Source organism: Fusarium falciforme, chromosome 12, assembly GCF_026873545.1.
Source record: "Fusarium falciforme chromosome 12, complete sequence".
NCBI lineage: Eukaryota > Fungi > Ascomycota > Sordariomycetes > Hypocreales > Nectriaceae > Fusarium > Fusarium falciforme.
In genome coordinates this window covers 1575091-1594756 of record NC_070555.1, presented here as the reverse complement: position 1 = coordinate 1594756, position 19666 = coordinate 1575091, and the positions used below count along the sequence as shown (strand labels likewise).

Sequence of the window (19666 nt, the reverse complement as noted above, 5' to 3'; positions counted from 1 at the left end):
GGTTCGATTTGAGCAATGCAATGCTTTGGCATTAGTCTGTCTAGGCCCAAAGTAATCATTGTTTTTCAACCGTGATGGTTTGCCTGCCCCTCGTTCGAAAAAGGCGCACTGTAGACAGGGTGACAGTAGCTCAGCCCCCCTGTCTGCCTTGCGGCCCGTACATCCTACCAATAACTGTTCACCCAGTGATAATTAAATGTGCAGGTGTGACGTGGCCAGTAGTTCAAAGTCTTCAACCTCGTAGCCCAGCAGCCCGACTTGACCCATTTCAAACACCCTCCACCTGCCCATCGAAACTCAGTTCAAATATCTACACCTATCGTCATGTCGGACCAGAGAGTCACCTCACTTGACACAGACGGTGGCCTCGGCGAGACTTCTCGTGACAGAAGACCCCTCCAGCCGTTACTTGCTAAGGGCTCAGCGAGTGTCAAAAAACTGAGCAGCAATCCACCACCCTCTCAAGGAATATTCGCGACTCCGGAAAACGAATCTTTCTACAAATTATATTCCTACAGCGACTTGGAATCGACAGAGCAAGACATCAGATTGATCCATGTCTTCAAAGATGAGCACTGCGACCTGATTCAGTGCGAGTTCCTCCCACAGTCAAGTCTTCGGGAAGCCAGCGGAAGTTACCATACCCTGTCCTACTGTGCAGGGGATCCATTGAAGGCAGAGCCCGTTCTCTTGCAAGGTATCAAGTTCAATGCATTCGCCAACTTGCAACATGCCCTGGAGCAGACTCTATCGCTGTGGAAGCACAAGTATCCACAAGAAGAATGCGTCCTCTGGGTCGATCAAATATGCATCAATCAGCGGAACGACGCTGAACGATCGCACCAGGTCGGGCTCATGCGGGATATTTATACCAACTGTCGAGGAACCTTCATCTCTCTTTCGACGGCCGACTCATATGAGACTGGTTCCAACGGTATGGATTGGTTGAGGGAGCTTGCCGAAGCCTACCAACTGCCAGGCACATTCCAAGCTCGGCGCGACAAGTTCTGGTGTATCTTGCAAGAAAACATCTCAAATTATAACTTTTTTGAAGGCTGGTATTCCTTCTATGAGCTTTTCCAGTGCCCATGGTGGAGGCGCGCCTGGATACACCAAGAGTTCATATGCTCACCCAGCGCTACCTTCATGTACCACGGCAGCACTATTTTCTCTACACACACTTCGTTTCTCTTGTTACTCTGTCGGACTTTGTCAGCTTTTGGAATTATTGGCTTTCTCGTGCTGGAAGCAGAAAGGTCAAAGAAAACCAGAGTGCCGAAGATAGATCGAGATCTCGTGCTGGAGATTTGCGCGAGAAACGAGCGTGCCAGAGACTCGCTTGAAGCCGTACAGTTGCTACTGGACTCCAAGGAGACATGGAGGGGTGACGAAGACCTTAAGAAGGTATTGGCCGGATCTCGACATTGCAGAAGCTCTGATCCTAGAGATCGCATCTTCGCCTTCCTAGGACTCGCACATCCCGGATATGGTATTGAAACAGATTATAGGAAGTCCAACACCCTCCGTGCTACCATTATACATACGGCTAAGAAAATTCTCGAGTTTGACCAACATTTGGAGATGCTGGCATTCGCCGTCAGAACAATCATAGTAAGGCCGGGCGTGTTACCGTCTTGGGTGCCAGATTGGGCGTCAACTATGATTTTGGAGGATGGCCACTTTGCACGGCTTCCAGGGCAGGATAAACAATTCCAGCATGATGCTATCGGCTCATCTGTTATCCATCCTTCTACTGACGCCAATAATGTCTTCCTACGAGTCTGAGGCCTGCATATAGATACCTTAGGACGACCTCGGTTGAGCGGGAACCCCGCTGGTCGTGAGTCAATCTTCGTGACAATTCGTGACCATACAGTTAGAACTAGAACTTCTGCGCGGCAAGGAGACGAGCTCTGGATGCTTATGGGTTCGAAGTGGCCTTTGATTCTTAGGCCATGTAATGAGGGATTCATGGTGTTGAGTGAGGCCGAGAATATTAACCATGATGTGTGGGACGCGAAGGACATACATTTTGACGAGATTCTTGGTCGGATGAGAAACGGCTTGGAAAGATTACGCATCATTGACCTTTGTTGAATGGGGATATAGGGACATTGATAGAACGAGTGAATTTACTTTACGACCCAACATTCATTGCACGCTCATACTTGCCCAAACTGTGATTTTGAACTAGCAGGAACGGGCCAGAGCCCGTGTCTTACTCTGGATGCAGCACAACTAAGCCGATTTTGAAACTCGCTCCACCAACAATCCACTACCGAGATGGATCACCACATCTCGACAACGGCGTAATTGGTTTAGTGGTAAAATTCTCCGTTGCCATTCGAGCAGCGTCGGGGAGCCCTGGGTTCGATTCCCAGATTACGCATTAACTGCTTCGTTTGAGGCGTGGTGATGTTTTCTTTTTGGGGTTGTGAAGCTTGGTCATGGTGTCGTTGAGATGGCGTCGACGTATTGTTGTTTTTGGCGTTGTAAGCACCAGTTTTGTCTCAATTGGGGAATTAAATGGAAGAGACTAGTCACCTAACTAACTCTCAGCCTAGCCTTGCTATGTTTTCTTGGTCCTGAAACAAATGTCCATGTCTTCGTTGGCAACTGTCTTCTAGCTGGGCCTCAACCCAGCATCTGCAGTCGCCTTGACCTCTCGCGACTCAAATGAAGCCGGCTAGAGAGAAATACCCAGAATACTCGGAGACGAAACTCAAGCGTACTAAAATCCATTTCCGAGTTTAGAGCTGAGCTCCTCCTGCTCTAAGCTGAGCTGCCGCTGAGCTTGCACTGAGTTGGGCTGAGCTTGGGCTGAGCCTCGTAATATACTAATAAATTTTTTGGGATGGTATATGATATCCCAGGTCAGAATTTGAGATGGTGTGCGAAATATTAGGTCAGATTTTGGGATGGTATATGCTATACTAGCCTAGAGATTGAGATGGTATACAAAATCCCAGTCTAGTGCATGGGATGGCGCGGCAAATTTCGCGTGGAGGGCGTTCGAGCGTTTGGTTGGACATTGGAAGAAGGTCGGTCCTTGTTTGTGGCTTGCGGCTGAGGTTGGTGTTAATCTCAACATGGCTTAACGGCAGTCGGACAGATTTGGTGACACGAGCCAAGGGGCTTTTCTTACCTGCACGTTGCTCGGCACTTGTGAGGGGTATTTCTTGGGGAAGCAGGGAGATGACCCGAATATCGACTGCCAGCGGAACCAAGGTGGTCTTAATGTAACCCCCTTTGCCAATGACGGCCATTCGGATGTCGCTATATATAGTTGATGGATTCGTACAGGCCATCTTGAACCAAACCACATGGAACAGTAAACAACCCGTGAGCCAAGATACGCGCAGCAGATATTATTCCTTGCCGTGAGGTGGACCGTGATCCATTTACAGTGGGAGATGGACATCGACGTGGTGTTGTGGCCCGTGGGTTTGACAGATATCAACAATGGGGAAAACGACACTCCAATGACGAGGCAATCAAGGTTTGTGAATGGTGAATCAAGACGGTACCTCATATCCCTTCTCTTAATGCGTCTCACTTCTCTCATGTCTGTTGGCTGTATCCTGCAGGGCGGGCTGCAGCGGGTCGCATCGGGGAGAGAAACTCGCTGGACGTCATTTAGGCATCCACGGAGAATGCAGCTATTTATCCCTTTGATACTCTATTTCTTTGTGATATTTTGCCTATTCCTTATCCTCCCTGTTGCGCTTGCTCGGTAGCTTGACATGCCATATGCACGTTGCCGAGGCCCTAAAGACTAGTCAGCCTCACCATTTCCTGTTCCCTGCTCTCATGATACTGATCAAGTGGGTTTCCGACGTATCACCCATCATGTTCATACTGTCTCTTTGAAGCTGCCCCCAGAGAGGTTTCAATACGCTGCCAGCTCCTTGTTGCAACTCTTGGCCACGCGGCTGGCCGCACACTGATATCATAGGATCTTACACCATTGATTCACTGATAAGCTTTATAAAGAGGTGGAAGCAAGGAATGCTTCATGGGAGAGCAATCAGCCTCCTTTGTCCCTACCTGCCTGTTCAATATGGTCTTCTCCCACTTCCCGTCCGTCATGTATTTAACCTCTGCCATCTCGGCAACCTGCTCAAGTTTGATCTTCCCACAACACAATTTACCATCTTCGCACTGCACAGCACATCACACAACGCATCGCACATCGCATCGAATGACACGGTAAATAGAACCAAGCAACAACTCAACCACTCTCCATAGTGGCGAATCCCCCAACATCGTCCATGTACTCATCCTTGCACGGGACTGTACTGCAACGGTTACAACAGTTGGACGAGTCCACGGGACAACGCCATCAATTTCACCACATTGATGAAGACTCCAAGGAGTACTACGACACGACAATCATGGGCCGATTCAAGTGCGTCAACGGCAAATGCACCTCCACTGCGTGCACGTGGAATAGCAAACGAATCGCCGTCACCATCCGAACCTACCCCGGCAAGGGATGCAAGAAATATAACGCAAAAGTGTACCATCAGCGCTGTAGGAAGTGCGAGGCTATTGGCAAACTGATTGAAGCACGAAGATTCATTAAGCCGGTTCCTGAGTCTCTTTTTGACTAGGTATGAATACTGGTCCCAGGAGCTCTGCCAAAATCAAGACCTTCACAAAAGCGCGTGCGGCCTGCTCCTGTCGTACGCCTGGCTAGTCGGCTATAAAAGCGACTTTCGCATTGCACAAGAGACAGGCATCATTCCAGCTGATATTAATTGGGAAGCATGGAGCACTTTTCTATGCGGCTTTCTCGATCGTACCGACTCGGACACGATGCAAAGGGTCGACAAGCGCCACCAATATGGCGAGTTGCGCCTGTCGCGCCTCAATACCGTCTACAGTTTCAACCCATCCACTTTATCACTACACAATTTTGTTCATGGTTTTATGTCCAGCTCGACGTGGCGCACCGCCTTCTTTCAAAGAAACTTCAGCTGGATCTTTGCTGTTTTTATTTATTTGACTGTCATCCTCTCAGCCATGCAGGTAGGGCTGGCGACCGACAAAATGCATGGCGACAGTCAATTCCAGAACTTGTCGTCCAGCATTGCTCTGTCATCGATCGCTGTGGTTTTCGCCGCAGTTGCGCTACTGCTACTTGCCTGGCTCACTCTCTGCTGCGTCTACATCTTTTTGACTATCTAATTCTCGAAAAAATATCAAGTCGGGCACGGAGATAGCAGCGTGATGGTGTCAGGGAAGAGGCAGGTCACGAAGGCAGTCGGGGTAAATAACAATAATCTCACATCCACATACAAATACAGACATGAAGACACTAGCTGGAACACCATTGGGTCTCACTTTGAGGACGATTGATTCCTGTTTTCCGTAATTCCATCACTTTTAAACCCGTCAACTCGGATCATTATTTTTCCCGCTGACGAGTGAACAACATAAATAAAGAGTCGACTTCTCCTCCCATTAACCGATTTATCAATAACAACCAATAACTAACGAAAGTTTCATTTTCCTTAGCGACTTACTGTAAGTAGTTAGGGTCAAGCTATCTAGATCGCCGACAAGTTTTCCCGCAACGCATTCCCGAATTCGCAGGCTAAAGTGCAAGTCTCTGGGACTATTCTATCAACTTGGCGGCATTGAACGATATTGACTCCTTGAGGCGATACTGCTTGCTGGTACTGCATGTCTTATAATGAAGCGAGCCAGCCTGTCGAGGAGCTCGGTCAGTTCCCAGATGGCGTTGGGATGAAAGAGATGAATTACACCTGTCTCTATTGACTTATTGAGGCACATCCCTGCAACGACATCAGATGCAAGAAGGTATAGGTGGGCGTTGATTAATTGCTCATCCGTAGAACATAGGTGGTGATTATCTATCCTCTCATCCAAAACTCCATTATCGCGAAATTATGCCACATTCCTTGCCTCCACGCGTTCGGGGTATGTCTCATTCGATACGCTGGAGCCAACCTCGCTTCGCTTCGCATCTTCATAAACAACATTGACATTAGTGGTCCGCAAGATACCATCATATGTCATAATCTCCTCCTCAGATCCGGTCGGGGATACGCCGCGAATCTCAGTATGTGCGTGCTTCCGCGACGGGTGCAGATCGTTGAGCATGAAGCCCGCCGAATGGCCCTCGCGGTTCCCAATCCGTGACGGTTTCGAATTGGCGTTGGAGAATGCCATCCAGCTGCTACCGTAATGTTTCTCGCTCGACTTGTCCGAGTTGTTGCCAAAGAGCTTAGGGTACCAGCGACTAAAGAGCGGTCGGAGGGCGGGCATGGAGCAGGATATAATAGCAAGATTAACCTCGACGGCTGTCCAAACGTAGGCGATGTTGTGGTGTCGGGCCTTTTCGTTCAAGTATAGTAGCCTGTAGATGTTGACGAGTCGGATGATGGCGACGATTGGGACACTGCGTCAACATAGTGATTAGTATCGTGATATCAAGTCAGAGGTGATTTCTATCCGCTTACAAAGCGCCAATGGCGAAAATGCCCAGTACCGCCACCTTTACTCCGCGCGGCATTCGAAGGCCCAAGAAAATCCAGAACGGCAACGCCAGAACCATTACGTCCATCAGAATTGTCAACGATGACTGAATGATGTGGAAGCTGTTGTCGATGCATCTGGTATCGGGGTCTTTTCTCAGCTCGGGGTGCCAGTTTGTCTCTATCGGCACACACTGGAACAGGGCACCGAAAAAGATGGCAATCGCGTGAAGGACCGTGGCAATAATCAGCCCCCAGATGACCCTGAAGATGGTCTTGTCGTGTCCTTGCAGACGTAGGAGGAAGACTAGGATCGAGCATTTGACGAGCGCGAGGACGGGATTATAGCATAGTTGCTCGACGAAATTCCACCAAAGACCTGCACTGGGGTCGAAATCTGGGACCTTGTCGTCCTCCCAGCCGTAGTAGTTGAGCTTGAAAACTAATTGCGCATACGTTGTAAGCGGATGGGTATATTGTACAGAAGGACGAGGACATACACATGAACAAAGTCGACGACACCAAGATCGAGGAGACCTAGGCCAAGTGAATTAGCACAACGAAAACTCATTGATAGCACTCGTGTAGCCTCTTACCAGTGCTCCACCGCAAAGCCAATCATCTTGAGTAGAAAGTCAGCATAAAGAACGTTCGAATAGTTGACAGAAACAATCCTCGTCTCCTGATAAGATCGAAGACGCACCTAAGCCCAGAGTACGCATCGTGATGCGAGTGTAAGCCCGGAGGGCGAAAATCACCGTCGACATGGCAGGGAAGAAAAAGATGATGAACAGTCCCGTCCGCTGCAGCGACGGTGTAGGAATCTTGGCAACATCTGGGTACGGTCCGGGTCCAGCGCCCCTCAGCTCAAGAGTCGAGCCATCCATCCATCTAGATCGCATTTGCGCATACAAAGATAGAGTCGTCAGAGGTCGTTCGATTTCCAAGTCGTTCCCTTCAGTATCAGGTGAGACGATCGCAGGATGGAAGATCCATCGTCCGGGGAAGGGGTTCGAGCGATCTTAACAAAGAAAAATGTCAGATTGTGTGCTCGAGATGTCCAGCTGCATGCCCCTTACATGTATCAAACCCACTTTACTAACTTACTGTCTAGACGAGGCAACCCTGCAGAGAACCGTTCGCAGGTTGCAGGACTGTAGCATTCACCCTCGACGAGGGTTGCGACACTTGGGATCCTGAAGGAAGGGATCAGCGCAATCCTCAGCTGGCATCTGCATTTGACGATGGCGCGAGAGCCTACAGTTTGCTGATCAGAAGCTTGGACCGCTCATGGGCCCGAAGCCGATCAAGGTGACAGAGAGAGCCTTGCCGGAGCACGATTTCGATCTTGTGTCTTATTGTCTTCCCTGATTAACTCGTCGATTGGGTCGAATCACCGGCTTAGGTCGCTCTCTAATGTCGATTGACTCACCTCTAGCCTCATGCCAACAATTTTAGAGACCCATCAGGAAGGTCAACCACCCAGACCCTTAGTGTGCTTACAGTGTCTAGCTGCCTCCCTTCTCTCAACATCGCCTATGCTTACTCCGTGCCTTATCCCGTTGGCACACTTCGCATGAGTGGACTTAGTGCAATACGTCTCGTTTCCAACCCATGCTAGTCTTCTCCCTAGTCACGGCAGAACCAGTTCCCCGACGAACGGAAAGATCTTCAGCAGATCGTCAAAGTTTGGGCATTTGACGTCCAGGGTTCATCCCCAACCGACTCCAGGGATGATTCCCGTTGGTCAAGGCTCTCGTCAGGCGAACAGGTCCCGAGTTAGCGAGCCCAATGACTATTCACGTACAGGTCTCAAGGGTTGGAAATGTTATTCCAACACTAACGTCTACGTACCTATACCTATTTTGCTGGGCCTTTTTGCAGGATAGCTTTGTATCCTTCTTTTCTTGCCACTGATCGTCAAAGTCCCTGCTAACAACTGAGCAAATCATGTCCTTCCGAAAATTCCTATTGGCCTATTAGCTACCTAACACGCAAGCTGATGGAGAAGAAAACCGGGCACTTTTTAACGATTCCAACCCCTGAGACCTGTATCCCTCAGACGCTTACTTGGTGGAGAAACCTTGGTTCCCCGAGTCCTACGCTAGTAACGACGGCACCCTGACAGGGAAACACACGCGGCAAACCATACCCAGACAACCCGGAGCCACGGGCTGGGAATTTGGGACGACAGAAACCTGGGAGGGAAATGCTCCTGCTGGTTTGCGGCATTATTTGTCTGCGCGAGGCAATGTCGCGCCTAGATTTACTCCGTACTATGTAGACAAAGGAGCGGTCGGGGCCTTCCTTGATAATGATATCCGCCACGTCCAGTCGTCGATTTGTCATTGACAACTGAGGCGTCTGACCTTGTACCGTGGCCCAGAAACTGTGAAACCCCTCTTCGTATGTATTTCATCCCCGTAAGAGGATACCTTTTGTGTTTGGGGAGTTCAATAGGTATACTTCATAGCTTCTCACGGCTGCGGCGAAACTCGTTGGATGACACTGCACACCGCGACGCGAACCACAGCTCCAACTCCAAGACCCTGCGTGAACGGAAATTGAAGGACGCATCGATAGATGAACGAATGCGCAAAAGGGGGACTCGCCCGAGCGCAGAAGTGAGCCCTGTCGATTCTTCAGCGTCTTACCCCGCTGATCGGCAATAAAATATACAGATATGGCATCTCAGCAAACCGGTAAACTCGCCTAGACGAACAACCTGGAATCCTGGACGGCAATTTCGAACTCCTCGTGTGGCCCACATGGTTCCCAGGAATAGGATCCTACCACTCCGCCGGTGTCGGGTCGTCGAATGAGAGGTTGCGTATAAGTAGTTTTATCTGCAACGTCAATTCATTTTTCGCGATAGCATCGTTGTTCTGCAGAAGATCAGCGTCTCTCATAATGTTCATCCAGTGGTCCAGTTGGTTGGCTTCGGTGGCTCTATCCCTCCTCCTGTCCTCTTCCAACGCCCAAACCATTACCGTCGATGGCAAGACTGTCGGTACGTCACACTACTTCTTCTACGACATTCTTCGTGGAGAATTAGCTTTGCTATGCGAGAGCTTATTTTGCTAATCAAATTATCCCATGGCCAGCCGCCGATAAGTCCAATGTCGCTCCAGCAGCCGATGCTCCTTCGGGTGATTCCCACACGGGCTTTGAAAGCATCCAGTTGACTGAGGATGTACTCACCAATCTCACGGACCTCAAATTGAGTAATGTCTCGCTGTTCTACTTTGACGACGACTCCAAGTCGGAGAAGCGATCCGTCGGTAGTTCTCAGAAGTGCAGGGCGTTGCCTGGCGATGCCTTCTATCCCAGCCACATCGCCTGGAATGTCTTGGACATTCTCAGCGGTGGCGCGTTGATCAAGACGGTGCCCCTGGGTTCTGCCTGCTACGATGGCGAGCATTATGACGAGACCAAGTGTCAATTCCTCATCGACAACTGGAACAAATCCGACACACAGTGAGCTTCATTCCCGTATTCCCTCAGTAGCCTCATACTCTGTTGACACTTTGCAACAGCGTCGTGGATCCCTCCTCGGTCATGTCCCCTCTCTTCGAGGGTGCCACATGTGAGCCCCAAGGCGCTGCTCTCGGCAAGAACTGCACGCTGGGAGGATTCCCATCGTACTCGCTCAACATCACCAACGTGGCCCAAATCCAGCTGGCCATTAACTTTGCTCGCAACTCGAACCTGCGTCTCGTTGTCCGCAACACTGGTCATGACTTCCTGGGCAAGAACACCGGAGAGGGCGCTCTGTCACTCTGGACGCATCATCTTAATGACATTGAAGTTATTAAGAATTACAAGTCCGCTGGAGGCCGCTACAAGGGGCCGGCCTTCAAGGTCGGGGCCGGCGTCGTGGTACACGAGCTTTACGAGGCTGCTGAGCGCGAGGGCTACACCGCTGTTGGTGGCGAGTGTCGTGTAAGTTGGGAAGGCTGTTTTCTCAGAATTAAGACTAACTTGTGATTTCCCAGACTGTTGGTGTCGCTGGTGGCTATGCTGCCGGAGGAGGTCACTCTCCTGTGACGCCCATTCACGGCCTCGGTTCCGACCAGATTCTCAGCGTCGACATCGTCACTCCCGACGGCCGCTTCATCACTGCGGATGAGACTCAGAATAAAGATCTTTTCTGGGCTCTTCGTGGCGGCGGCCCAGCTACTTGGGGTGTTGTCACCTCGATGACGGTCAAGGTCCACGAGAAGACAGTCTTCTCCGGCATGACGTGGGATACCACCACGACGGCCATGAACATTACGGACGATACCTTCTGGAAGGCCATCGAAGCCTACTGGCGACGCTACCCTGAGTTCTCCGCTGCCAAGTCCTACGGTTACTGCCGAATGTCTGGACTTACCGGAGGTGGCTATGCCTGGCGAGGCTTGCCTTTCATGGTCCCCGGAATGAAACTCACTGATTTCAAGAAGCTTGTACAGCCTCTGATTGACGAATGGACTGCCCTCGGTGTTGATCCCCAGCTCCAGTTCTTCGAGCATGACAGCTTGTACCAGGCTTGGACTCGTCACTTCCCAGTCTCCAGAGTCGGTAGCCCTTATGCCCGAACTGGATCGCGCCTCTTGCCTCGCAAAAACTGGGAAGACGAGGAGCTCTTGAACAAGACTATCCAGACAGTTCGCTCCATCGTTGAGGATGGCGCTTTCCTGGTTCACTATAACATCAATGCGGATGAGCCCGATAACACGGCCGCGAGCTCCGTCAATCCGGCCTGGCGTGACGTTATGATGTTCAACATCATCGGACTCACCTGGACCGAAGACACGTCCGAGTCCGACGTGGCTGCCATTCACAAGAAGCTCACCGGCGATCTCGTCCAGCGCCTCAAGGACGTCAGCCCCGGCGCCGGCGGCTACCTCAACGAGGGCGACGTCATGGACCCCGAGTTCTCCCAGTCCTTCTTTGGAGATAACTACGAGCGTCTGTTGAAGATTAAGAAAAAGGTTGACCCCAAGGATGTATTCTGGGCGCCTACTGCTGTGGGTAGCGAGGGCTGGTACATTACCGGCCAGGAAAGCTATGTGACGAAGCAGACTGGCCGTCTCTGCCGTAAGAACTAAGCAGCGGTTACTTTCTACGCACGGCTACCTTGTAGATATTAGAAGAATAACATTGTAAATACATAGGGATATAGGTAGATTGTCTTATCTACCAACATGCGACGTGTATGTTGTGACACAGTGAAACTCCCAAAAATGGGAACATGGACAAATACCTAGTCTATGCTACTCGCAGTGTCCACTGAAGGTCAAAGCACGCCTGGGGCCTCAAGAAGATCGGAAATCTTCCGCAACCCATAGAACTAGGCAAACGGGCTGGATTCGTGATCGAAATCTGCCTTGAGCTGAATTTTTGCGAAGGAATACCACGAGACATTGTTCAACTTCAAAATCGTTTGTCTAAGAACACTAGGATTGGAAGCTGTCTCCGTCAATACCGACAAAAGGACATCAGCTATTTCATCACAAATAAAGATATGATTTTCTCTTGTGGTCTGCTTTGAAGGGGTAACTTCTATGTGTGGTATCCCGAAATCAATTAGCTGAGAGATATAGGGTAGGCTCATCACTTGATCGACGCGCATTAGTCAAGCGCATGAGTTTAAGAAATACAGTTATGTGAAGGGATAATATGAAATAACACCTTTAAATGCCATTCTTTATAAGGTTAGCGTATAGTCAACCGGTACAGATGAAATGCCCAAACCTCCTTTGTAACTATGTCGCGTCCTGTTTCTACGGGACACTCATACCCAACACCATGGTCAAAGACTCGGTCATCCCATTCGGGCTCTGAAGGCGCCTTGAAAGAACCTCTCTCTTGCAGCCACATCCTCATCAGCCTCTGGTTTCGCACATTTGTAGTATCAATCACTACAGCCAGATTGTTCTGAGAAGTTGGCACTGTTACTACATGACGAGCGTTATTGGAAGGACGATTAAACCAAAACGGCATGGTCATTAATCATACAGGCAGTACTGTCTCAAATAGAAGAGGAGCACTAGATGGCGATAAAGACCATGAGTGGCGGGCCTATTGACTTATAGAAGCGTCGCATTTACCTCGAGGAGCGATACATGCCTCAAGGTGAATGAGGGGGGCTAAATTGAGATTACTCGCGGGTACGTGCAAAAATAGAAGGCTTTGATCACACGGGTGCGTTAAAGTTGCAGGAGAGAGTCGGTCCTCTTGGTGGCCACAGCGGGTAATTGAGATATACCGGGGCTTTCTTGATCGATGTTCCATTGAGGTCCCTCCTGGCCTGGTTACATGCATGATGCGCAAGGCACAATCAAGAATGCCATCGGCTTTGCCGTGTTTGATGCGCTATTCGGGTCTTCTACGGCGAAGAAACAGGGCCTCTTCGGCGTTTTCTCCAGCTTCTCAGGGACAACTGTGCATTCAGGCCAATCGTTATGTCTGCTAAACCCTGAATTGTTCCGAGTGGAGAAATGCAGGCTGTGAACATCGTCGGCGCCCATCTCAGTATGCAAGCTACCGGGTTTCATGTCAGCTTCGGTGACCATCTCGACGGAACGGACAAGTCCGTGATTGGTCGGTTTGATGGGGCTTGGCACGATTGAATCTGAAACTTGGCGCGGAGGGAGGCTTTACGGCGACGTAGTAAGGGAACTACGCTGCCTCCATGTACATAAGACTTGAAGGGATTTCATCCACAACAGGGTGTTACTATTTCTCCATCAAAGACAACACTCTTCGAACAAGAATTGAAATGCATTCCTTGACCATCATCTCCTCAGCCTTATCCCTCTTCGCCCTCGTGGCCAAAGGCGCCCCCGCCCCCGCTCCAGACACCGAATACACAGACCCAGGTGAGTCTCATCCAAGAGCCGTGGATCACGCGTCATTAACTCAATTAACTTAGAAAACATCTAAGATCACCTACTGCTTGGTCCTGACTGGTACGAACGACAGTACCCCACGTTTAAAGACCGGGCCGAGAAACTACAACATAACCGGTACGGTACCTCCGGCCCTCAACTCACTCATAAGACCCACAGGCTTAGCAAGGCTCTAAACGGTCAGCCTGTTTATAAATGTGACTATTTGGAGTGCGACAAGATAAGCTTGCGTTATTAGTGCTGCCATTATAGGCATAATCTTTGACTTCTTAAGGTCTTCTTACGAGTGGAACATCTCAGGTTTAGCAGTCCCTGCTCTTCGCTGTGCTGTTTGGACATGCTTGACCACCATACATTAGACGATACAGACTCAACTACGGGAAGCCGGAGTTTCCATACAGTGAGTGCGGAAAAGCGTTCTTTCGCAAGGACCTATATAAGCAACACTATGCTAAAAAGTATCTCCTCAAAGCACTGCATCCTGCATGACAACTAAGAGCTAATGCTGAATCAGGCATGCCGAAGAAGTCCAGAGTTCCATCTGAGTTGTTCCAGAGATGTGCACTATCTTAGGGTCTGGCGGTATGATATGTGCTTGTTAATGCAAACTAGGTGGCTAGGGGCTGTGGCCATATTGCAGGAGTATCCCAAAGTGCAAGAGGGGGTGGGAAGAGGAAACGGAGGCGGCGAAGCAGGGAGATAAGGCTATGTTAGATACGCCTTTACTTAAGGGCGACAGGACCGGTTTCGTATAGGTATAGTAACTCTTTTGTTCTATCTCTATTTGCTTTAATAGATAACTCAGAAACTATCCCTATAATCTTTAGTGGGGTGGTTAAGGCCACTTTCATAGACCCCATCCCCGATATCGCGGGAGCCCAACTTACAGAATAGATCAAGTGGACGCAGGCCATTATTAGATCGTCTCCATCGCTCTCTAGTCCTCTATCAAGTTAGCGGATATATTGAGAAAGGCACTAATCATCGAGAAGAAGCCTCTTGGATTGCTTAGTACATAGACTGAGATTATTGCTATTATCAGCACGCTCCCCTTAAACACAACCACATCTTCCACAGTTTCCCTCAGATGCTCCAGATAGCCTATAAATCTATAGTCCTCACACGCCCTTCTCTAATTTTAGATCAGCTAAGAGTGGTTCTTATATATGCTGAGGAGCTTTTTTTTAACTAGATAGATTAAGACATTCTGGCTCGTGAGAGTTGGCCACTTGAACCATAGTATGCCTCTAGCTACCTTATCTTGGGCTTTTATATATGATGATAAAGGTTTTCCGCCAGTCTGCATTGCATATGGATTCCTAAGGTTCGCTGGATTAGTAGAGTGCATTAAGTATATTCTTATTAGGGTGTCGACTTAAATAATGATGAGTTCATAAGAAGCTATCGGCACTTTATCTCGAGGAATATATACAAGGGTGGACCGTGGCGGCTTGGGGAGGTGTTTGACTGTCAATGAGGATGCCATGCTTTGTGGAAACCCCTCCGACGCACTGATTCCCTCTCGTACGAGGATACCAGCATCTAAAGGCGGGAGTAGGAGCAGGAGTGGGATGTAATCCAATGTGAGGATGCTGCTCTTTTGCTGCGGAGGGGTTCTCTCGGCTTCACTAGGCAGTCTTCTGGTGTGTAAAGGATGACTAGCCGCACCTCTTGTACCTAGCTCGCTTACGTATCGAGCCCCCCGAGCGCAGATATGAACCTAAAACTTCCCGCGGCTTTTCTTTTCTTTTCATCGTCCTTCTTCCCTCCTCTTTACTCGAGCTAGCTTTCACTATTGGTCTCCTCATACTCTTCAAAACAGCAGTTGAGTCTCCTATGGCTTCCACGGATCGTCCATGGCGTCCTCGTAGAGATGCGAAGGACATTCTCAAAGCTCTACAGATGGAAGTTTCTAACTTGCTTGAGGAGCCTTTGCTTGCAGCGCACTGCTTCCGGACACAGAAGGATTCAATTACGGTCAAGTTCCGGGACTTTCGTTAAGGATCAAGACCTAGGATCCCAGTCCCAAAAAAGGATCCGAGGCTGACCTTAGTTGGGATGCCATGACGTTCGTGCGAGTTGAAGGGGGTGACGAGACCCAGAGGTTAAGGGCCCAGAAATAGGATCAAGAGCGACCGCTGGGCTACTGCTCAGCCAGAGAGGGGTGATCAGAGCTGATGGGGGCCGATGGGGGGCTAAGGGGGTCTGATGAATAGCTAAGCCGAAGCTAAGCCAGCGAGCGAAAAGGCCTCAAGAGCGGCGATCTGTGGTAGGACACGTGCCGCTTGAGTTTCGTCTCATAATACCAAAGAATTGAGCAGGAATTTTGCAATCGTGTTTCCTCATACCTACTGCGAACCAAGGATTCCATCACTAACGCATGCACATCTCAGCCTCAGCTCTGCCTCCATCCTCACCATTCGATGTATGGCAGGTGCTTCTCTATAGCATGGGAGTCAATATTGACAAACCTTTCACATCAAAATCGTGTTCGATAGACTTCACTGAGCCCATGGTTGTTCAGACTGAGCTGCTGGATAAGCTTGAGCCGTTTCATCTTTTAACAACCTTGGCTATTTTTCCTCAGCGGGTCAAGAAGGACCGAAGTCTCACAACTAGGTAGGCCTGGGGAAAGATTGCCCTGTACCCTTAACCACACGTGCGATTTGCATAACATCTTCAAGAGTGCCTTCAAGTCTCTAATTCTTCCTAGGCCTGCCTCGTCTATGCCTTTCCGATAGTTTCAGGTGCGTCCCAGGCATCAAGCAGAAACAGAATCGAGAGAGGTCAGCTGCTGTATAGTAGACCACGGATATAAGGGGCCTGCAAGCGAGGTGCTGTTGGTCATGGCATCGAGCGAACCTGAATCCCAAAAATGTTTAATACAGCTGTTTATCCGTGGACACAAAGTGAGATGTTAGTCTAGTCCTTTGGGTAGTGTTTTCCGGCTTCTGAGTCAATGTTGCCAAGATCAAACCATGAGACCATCTCCACCCCAGCTGGTCATTGTCTTTCAGCCCGGCCACTAAGACAGCGTTTGTTGATATGAATGTTTCCATCACCGTAAATCCCATCATACGAGTGTTCCCAGATAACAGTCTAACAATCTTCAGCTCCTGCGGGTCCTGGCCTCGCTCCCGCTCTCCCCTGAACCCCCCTTTGAAGTGGAAACAGACGTTCAACCATAAAAGGCGGCATTGCTCGATATCCTGGGGTACTCCCCATCAAAACGTGCGATTTGCGCAAGCGAGGAGCGGAGGCATTTGGATCTACTTCCCTGTTCCCAGCGTCACGCCACTCATCAAGGCTGGACCCTGTAGATCCTGCGGCCGACGCGTTTGGTGAGCCGGCCCGTGACGCTCGGGGCATTCAGTCACGCTCGGGGCAGCCGAACTAGACTCCTTTTTCGGAAAGCCTGTCTGGTGGGTTGTTGACGACGACTTTTATTTGTTAGTGGCGAGCCTGTGGATGGTAAAGCCACGGCGTAGATCGACAGTTTCTCCGTCGGCACATTGCCAATAGGCTCGGTATTCTCGACGGGAGATCTGCCCATCTCACTGCTAGCGTGTCCGCTAAGATTGCCGGCTTGGTGACTCTGGGCAAACTCCAAAGTCTCAAGATAACAGACCTCTGACAAGGTCTGCATCCACAGCCAAGAGATACTCCTACCCTCAACCATCGGATCGGATGCGACATGATTACCCTTTGTGGTGTTTATCTAACCTTGAAAAGGCGACATTCAAGCTACAAGCACCATCCTTGCTCTGTGAACATGGTCACAGCTCTGTGATCCCACCAGGATTTCAGATTCAGCCTACGACCGGGGGGAGAGATACGAAAAATGACCATTAGCCCACTGTGGAAGCGAAATGGGCACATCAAGGGTTCTTTAAAAAGCCGCAATCTGCCCTGTGCAGCACATCACACTGGCCTGGCATGTGCATGAACAAAATGACGCGAATGCAAACTGTAGGAGGGTATCGTTCAAGGACGTAAAACTGCATTCAGGGTCCATTCTAGGATCTATCTATGATACGCGTAATCTAATAAGTGTACCGGAAGAACTTGTTCTCCTTATCGGTCATGGTCGACCAGACCTCGGGGGACATGTATGAATCCTCCAGACCCTTGCTGCGGTCGTCGCGTCTCTTGTTGGCCCAGACGTAGTACAGGAATAGAGAGAAGGTGGTCACGGCGCAGCCAGCCTGGGTTCCCATGACTGCAAGCTTGGCAGGGCGGAAGTCGGGAGCATCCTTGGCCTGGAACGTCTGAGGTCCGATGATGTTTCCGAGAGAGAATGAACCGCTGACGATGGCGGCGGCAAAGGCTCGCTTGGTGGCACCACCAAAGTTGGCAGCAGTCCACTGTTGGCCGTTAGTAAGAGTAACGCTTGGAACCTTGGGAAAACTTACATTGTAGAAGATGGTCAGGGGAGCGACGACGGCGTTGACGAGGTAGATGCCCACGAGGCAGCCAGCCTTGTTGGTGGCAGGGAGGAAAGACATCAAGGCACCACCGATGATGCTAGAAAATTGTTAGCAGATGCTCAGAGGTTCCCCTCCCCAGAGTAACTCACGCAGGGATGATGCAGGCAATGATCCATGCCCAGCGGTGAGACTGCTTCCGGATTCCAATTCCGACACCAAGGGTGAAGAAAATGCTGACAACACCAGAAGGCATGTTCATAAGAGCGGCCTTCTTGGGTTTGTAGCCCAGGTTTCGGATCAGAGTGGAAGAGTAAGTGGTGACAACACCGCTCGAAACGGAGAGCTAAAATCAAATGTCAGCAAGGTGCAGAGGATCCCAGCGCAGGCATTTGTCTTACCAAGACGACAGAGACGAGCATGAGATAGAGCTGAGGATCACAGAGAGCCTCAACGATCTCCTTGGGCCGGAACTTGCGGTTCTCGATACCAGTCTGGTTCACGCTGACGTGCTTAAGCAGAGCAACCTTCTCACCAGGCGTCAACCACTTGGCCTTCATGGGCGTGTCGGGGAGAAGCAAGAAGGTGCAGAGACCGATGAGCACAGTGATGCAGCCTAGAGTCACAAACATAATGCGCCAGCCAGCAAGAGAAGCACCGGGACCAATGTGCTGGAAGCCAAACGACACAGCACCTCCGATGATCTGGCCCAGGCCCAGACCGAGATACCAGAAGGAGAACCGAGGAGCCTGCTCAGACTTGGTGTACCACTGGCTGCTAATGAGCATCAGGGAAGGACCGATAGTAGCCTCGAAGATACCGAGAAAGACTCGAGACACGAGGAGCGTCGTGTAGTTGTGAGCGGCGGCACCACAGGCGGTAGCGACGCCCCATAGGATGACATTGGCGCCAAGCCACTTGGCAGCGGGAAGAACCTGCAAGAAGTATACTTGATCTCGTTAATCGCTTATCTCTTCTGGGAAGAACTTGGCACTCACTGTTGGGGACCTCGAAGCACAGCAGTCCAACAAACAGGAACGTGGCGACGTTGGAGAACTCGTTGCCCTTGAGACCAAGGTCTTTGTTCATTCCCATGACGGCAGAATACTGCAGAATGCAATGTTAGATTACGCACATGCACGTCTCACCATGGACAGGGGGGTGTGTGTACTGACATTGAGGATGACCTTGTCGAGGAACTGCATCGTGTAGCAGCAGAACATCAGAGGCACGATATGCCAATCGATCTTGCGCCTCAGGCGGTCGATATCGACGGGCTCGCTGTTGGCCGCCACCTCTCGATGGTCGTCGAGAAACTTCCACGCGCCGTCGACATTGCTCGCGCTGCTCTCGGACCCGTGCGACGAGTGGGTGACGTAGACGTCCTTCTGCTGATCCTCCAGGGAAGGCATGTTTAACGCGTGGGACAAAGGGGAGTAGACAAAGGAATTTGCGATGTTGAAGCGCATAAAACAAAAACAAGATTGAGATAAACGACCAGCGGTTATTAAGTATATATATCCAGTACAAAGGAGGAAATGAAGTAGAGTGAGAGGAAACAAGTCTAAGCCCGAACGACCCGTCGGCCGAAGAAATAAGAAAAAAGTGGCACAAGCGAGGAGGGAAACGTCCAGGAACAGTTCGATACGAGAGGCAAGCAGAGACGAGCTTGCAGCAGAGGAAAACGCCACTCACTCGACTCGACCTGAAACCCTTGAGCCCAGCTCATGCAGCTCCATACCCCATGCTACATTATGTGATTGCCACAACGGGCATCTACTGGTAATCTAGATATTCCTCCGGATTCTCACTGGGGTGATAACGCCCGTCGACACGCATCCCT

General features: G+C 50.2%; 3 protein-coding genes and 1 pseudogene across 4 annotated transcripts, besides 1 other annotated feature; 2 read left to right on the top strand and 2 right to left on the bottom strand.

Moving 5' to 3' along the window:
- Positions 1-324: 324 nt before the first annotated feature.
- NCS54_01428500 (HET domain-containing protein) lies at positions 325-1785 on the top strand (the record flags this gene model as incomplete). Its single annotated transcript, XM_053159440.1, has 1 exon — positions 325-1785. The coding sequence occupies one exon, from the start codon at positions 325-327 to the stop codon at positions 1783-1785; it is 1461 nt and encodes a 486-aa protein (XP_053015415.1).
- A 4128-nt stretch (positions 1786-5913) lies between these two features.
- NCS54_01428400 lies at positions 5914-7698 on the bottom strand (annotated as a pseudogene). Its single transcript has 6 exons — positions 7611-7698; positions 7207-7524; positions 7100-7125; positions 7004-7040; positions 6489-6945; positions 5914-6427 (listed from the first exon to the last, which is right to left on the bottom strand).
- Positions 5914-7698: a sequence feature.
- A 1715-nt stretch (positions 7699-9413) lies between these two features.
- Positions 9414-11596, top strand: NCS54_01428300 (FAD-binding PCMH-type domain-containing protein; the record flags this gene model as incomplete). Its single annotated transcript, XM_053159439.1, has 4 exons — positions 9414-9513; positions 9608-9980; positions 10040-10445; positions 10499-11596. 4 exons carry the CDS (start codon positions 9414-9416, stop codon positions 11594-11596), a joined length of 1977 nt encoding a protein of 658 aa, XP_053015414.1.
- Positions 11597-17442: 5846 nt separating this feature from the next.
- Positions 17443-19235, bottom strand: NCS54_01428200 (Hypothetical protein; the record flags this gene model as incomplete). Its single annotated transcript, XM_053159438.1, has 6 exons — positions 17443-17763; positions 17812-17923; positions 17976-18169; positions 18225-18772; positions 18822-18930; positions 18999-19235. 6 exons carry the CDS (start codon positions 19233-19235, stop codon positions 17443-17445), a joined length of 1521 nt encoding a protein of 506 aa, XP_053015413.1.
- Positions 19236-19666: the final 431 nt, after the last annotated feature.